Source organism: Penaeus chinensis, chromosome 5 (assembly GCF_019202785.1).
Source record: "Penaeus chinensis breed Huanghai No. 1 chromosome 5, ASM1920278v2, whole genome shotgun sequence".
Taxonomy (NCBI): Eukaryota; Metazoa; Arthropoda; class Malacostraca; order Decapoda; family Penaeidae; genus Penaeus; species Penaeus chinensis.
Window position 1 is genome coordinate 28,549,792 of NC_061823.1, and position 5,000 is coordinate 28,554,791.

The 5,000-nt window shown below is 37.1% G+C and overlaps 1 protein-coding gene across 4 annotated transcripts in view; it reads right to left on the bottom strand.

Annotated features, from left to right (window-relative positions):
• Positions 1-5,000, bottom strand: part of LOC125025813 (inversin-B-like) — a 25,116-nt gene that overhangs the window by 15,125 nt on the left and 4,991 nt on the right. For all 4 annotated transcript variants that reach the window (XM_047614061.1, XM_047614062.1, XM_047614060.1 and 1 more), the window contains exons 4-7: positions 4,662-4,763; positions 2,449-2,547; positions 1,922-2,202; positions 1,508-1,582 (exon numbers count right to left, since the gene is read on the bottom strand). In XM_047614061.1, the coding sequence (XP_047470017.1) occupies positions 1,508-1,582; positions 1,922-2,202; positions 2,449-2,547; positions 4,662-4,763 (557 nt within the window). The remainder of the gene's footprint in view (positions 1-1,507; positions 1,583-1,921; positions 2,203-2,448; positions 2,548-4,661; positions 4,764-5,000) is intronic.

The following is a 5,000-nucleotide window of genomic DNA, read 5'->3' on the forward strand; positions in this document are numbered from 1 at the left end:
TCTTCGTCATCCATAAAATCCTTTGAGATGATATAACCAAGATAAGCGAAGGCGTCTACATACTCCAGCTTCGTGTTGCTCAGGTAAATGGGTGGGGAATTAATAACTTTTGACTTTCGTATAATGTGCATTCAGACGGATTTCGTTAAGTTGTACATATTATGGTGTTTATCTGCAAATCGTTGACATATGACAAGTAGCTCATTAAGGGCAAAGGCACGGAGACACAATTGCTAGACCGTCAGCGTATGAGAAATTGTTAGTCGGACGCCCAGCGATGTGACAACTGTTTCTTGCTGCATTTAGCTGGCCATTTAGTTCATCTACATAAACATTAAAGAGCAACGGGCTAATACATAATCCCTAATGCCATTACCCATCGTAAAAGATATGGACAATGCAACAGCCCATTTCACATATATGAGCTGACTGGTACACCAATATTGTAGTAATAATATATGGAAAGCCGGTATGGGTTAACAAACAGTCCCATGTAACTCAGACGATCGAAGGCGTTCTTTATCCAAATTATAATAGAAATTAATTACCTGTTTGAATGCATATATACCTAGCTCTGTGGAATGCCCAGCCTTAAATCCGAACTGGTTATTACCTGCATGCAAATAGTCCAGTATTCGATTTAGTAAAATATTTTCGAAAATTTTGGAAACATCAGTTACCCTGCCAATAGGCCTATAATTGCCGCTACACAATATATATTTCAATTTGCTTTTTAACAGCGGAATTATGACAACTGAAATGATGGAAGGAGGAGGTAACTGTGTGCTAGAAACGAATTGAAATATAGTGTTAGCCACACCAGAACTATACGGGGAGCATATGTAAAAGATTAATTGGAGATCTTATCAAATCCTAACGACTTGTTTCATGGGAGATTTTAAGCAATATTACGGAACTCATCTACATTAGCGGCAGGGCATGTTTGAACCGCACGCGCGCATGCCGCATCTCGTAAGCCAGAGCAAATGAACATGGTGAGTTATGGGATCTACACCTTAGAAATGTGCTACCTGATTTAGCATACAAGACTTTGACCTGCGTTGTCCATCCAGGTACAACCAATCGTTCAGATCTCGTTTCACCAAATATCTACATGACACAAGTACGTATGATGGCAGACAATTTAAAATGACTCTCAATACCATGCTTATGATTACAGTCGTTACATATCTACTACAGAATGATGGTTCACATATAGACATATCTTTCTCCAAATTCAAAGTTAAAAGTTCATAGAAGAAATTTATTGTCCGCTTATTACCAAAATTGGAAGAAAATAAACTTAATTCATCTGAATTGAATGAAATCAAGTATGAGACTATAAGCATGACGAAATTGTATACTGAAATAATAAGAAAGAAGTGAAAGTAGATAATAGCCGAGAAAAAGGCTACGGAATTCCATGATCATATAACACAGTTTTCATTTTTATATGAACGTCCCGCATGGAACTTCTTTTTTTTTTTTTTTTTCTAAAAAATCTAACCTGCATATTCTCGTTTTCTTTTCGCAGTTTGATGTTTTCCTTTTCCGCCGCAAGCCATTTCTGTGTTGCCTCTGTCTGAAAAGAAAATCAAGATATGCATAAGCAAAGAGTAAGTATGTATTAGTAAATAGTATACATACATATATATGCATAATTATATACTTATACATATATGTATGTATGTATGTTCGTATGTAGATTTGTGTGAGTGTGTGTGTGTGTGTATATGTGTGTATGTGTATATGAATATATATATATATATATATATATATATATATATATATATCTGTGTGTGTGTGTGTATGTATCCATATATATATATATTATATAATTTGTGTGTATATAAAACAATTATAGCCAAAGAGAGAAAACAAGGAGTAATGTCATCTACAATTAGCTATAAACTAGACTCACAATGGAGATACACAGGGATAATAGCCTGTCATGTTGGCCAAAGGGGGGGCGTATCGTCGTTGCTAGCTCAGCGGCTGTCTTTCCTGCCTTATTCCTCGGCCAATTCGAGGCGCCTAACGTCAGAAGTGTGATGAGAGCGAGGGGGTGGCCTTGCGAAGCTGCGAGGTGGAGGGGCGTGTCGTTGTTTTTGTCGAGCCCGTCCACCTGAGCTCCCCGGTCCCTGAGTTCTTCCACAGTCGTCCAGTGTCCATTGAAAGAGGCTTCGTGGAGTACACTCCATCCTGCGAATCAATGTGTGTATCATTACTCCGCGTGCTTATCTTCGTATATATCTTTCTAGAGCTAACATACAGTACGTAGTTCAGAAAAGCATTAGGGAGCTTTTGCCGAATGCCATTACAGGAATATAACAGAGATAGTATCTATGGGATCTGTGCATGAGGTTATCACCTTGGCTTTCGATGTGTCTCTTACTAGCATTTATATTGGAATCGAAAAATAAAATCATGACAGAACACCCTCCTCACCATCATTTCTTTTTGCGTTAACATTGGCACCATTCGCGAGGAGCATCTGTATTATCCTGTTGTGACCTGCTTCAGCGGCCAGGTGTAATGGAGTCCGACCTGCAAGAGGTTGAGGATGATAACTGATAATAGGAATAATAACGGTATGATCATAATGATGATAACAATGATAATGACAATAATGCTAATGATGATAACAATGATAATGATGATGATGATGATGATGATGATGAATGATAACAATGATGATGATGATGATGATGATGATGATGATGATGATGATGATGATGATGAAGATGATGATGATGATGATGATGATGATAAATGATAATAATAATAAATGATGATAATAATAATAATAATAATAATAATAATAATAATAATAATAATAATAATAATAACGATAAGAATAATAACAATAATAATAACAATATTAATAACAATAATAATAATAACAGTAACGATAATAGTAAGAGTAATCACAATAATATAATTATCATGAGGTATTACAGGGGATGACAGCAGAATTACCATCCGATAGAACGTAACAATCTAAGACACATATCTCTCATAACAATTCCTTCGCAAACTATTAGTGAGGGCAACAGAAAGGGTGTAAAAGTCAATTATTCCAGCCGCTCAATGACACATACGTGAAATCGAGGAAGCGACGAGATAATCGAACGGAGTTGTAGCGGTTGACTTAAGCCCCCCATTCACGCTACGTAAAATAGCTACGGTTCAAGTATGGTTCAGTAAAACTGTGCAGTTAATGTAGCGTGAGTGGGGCTTTTTTTGGTTTGCGCAGTTGGACGGAACCATAACATAACAATATCCAACGTGTTTGATATTTTCGCGGCTTGTGGCTGTACCATAACGCAGACCATAACCGTGTGTGGGTGTTTTCACCCAATTTGCTCAGTTTTGACTAAAGGAAATCGTGAGCACGTGTTTAGCTGAAAAATATATTTGCTAATTTCGTTTATCTTTTTTTATTTTCAGGTGTATTTTCCCCAACATGGAAAATAAATTTAGCAGAGAATTCTTAAGTGAAGTAATAGAACTGTATATAAGTTTCCCGTGTTTGTGGAAAATAAAAAGCAAAGAATATTAAAATAGAAATTTTAAAAATGAGGCTTACGTGGAACTTGTGAAGAAATTCAGAGAGAAAATACCGAATGCAGATAGAGATATCCATCTTCAAAAGCCATGGCTTGCACCATCTTGACTTTTTTTTCTTTTTTCTTTCTAATGTAAGTGCTAGCGCTACATGTACTAAATCGTCCGATGAAAAACAATCAGAGAGAGACATCTTTCCGATTCAAAACGTTGTGAAAACTGAGCAAAAGAATGTTACGTGAGTGGCCTACCCACTCGGGCATAGGTTTGTGCAGTTGACCATACCATAACCCTACCATTGCTAAAGACTGTAGCGTGAATGGGGGGCTTTATATAGACCTTAATAGGAACTGTACACTAGCGGCCAGTCAAATAGAGCCATTCTAACTGTAATTGATAGTAACGCGACAACAGCAGCTAGACCCAGACAAGTCAGTTAAAATTCAGATCAGTTCCATCATGACAAGGCTGTTTACAAGGTGCTGGGGAAATTATAGTACTTTTAAGAGCAGCGGTTAGTGGTGTCAGTTCCTGCCAATAGCGACATCGAGGATCCTGAAGACTCGCAGGCTGACCATTTATTATTTACTGGTCAAGGTTAGACATTATCGTTACGAGATCCAGAAATTTTGCCCGGGTTTAATCTTGCCAGAACATACGAGATGAAGTTTTTGTAGACCATACTGAGGTAGTTCAGGAGACAAGCCCCATGATTTCTATAAATATGCATCGAAATAGCTAAATTTCTGAAAGCTTTACTTCCATCATTCGCTTTTACCCATCAATTTCAATGATATCATGCCTGACATCGTAGCGTTTCGTTTGCGATGGACGAGCGATATCAGAAAAAAAAACATCGGTAAAAGGCGTCATTTCCAAATTTACCAATGATAGTAATGAAAATATTTCCAACATTAAGGATAATAATAATAGCAAGAACAAAAATAACAACAACATTGATAATAATAGTGATAACAATGATAACAATAATGATAAAAATTATGACACATCAATCTGAAATAGCAATAGGGGAAAACGGAACACAAAGGAAGCTTCTAAGGCCTAACACCTCAAAAGCATTACAGCCGCCTTACCTTCTTTATCCGTACCATTAACCTTGATGACATCCTTCGTTAAAAACAACTCGACGATTGCTTCATGACTGCCTCTAACAGCACAGTGCAGGGGACGTTCACCTCGGAAAAGAAAAAAAAGAAGTTTAAAGCTTATTATAACGAAGAAGAGAAAGTGAGAGAGAAGGGATTTGATGAGAGGAGAGTAGGAGATAGAAAAAAATACAAAGGTAGAGAGAAGGAGAGAGAAGGAGAGGGAAGGAAGAGAGGGAGAGTTATATCTTGGTGATCGTCATGACGGTGGCGATGAAAATAAACATAATCATATGGATAATCATTTCATTATCAATCAGAATGCGA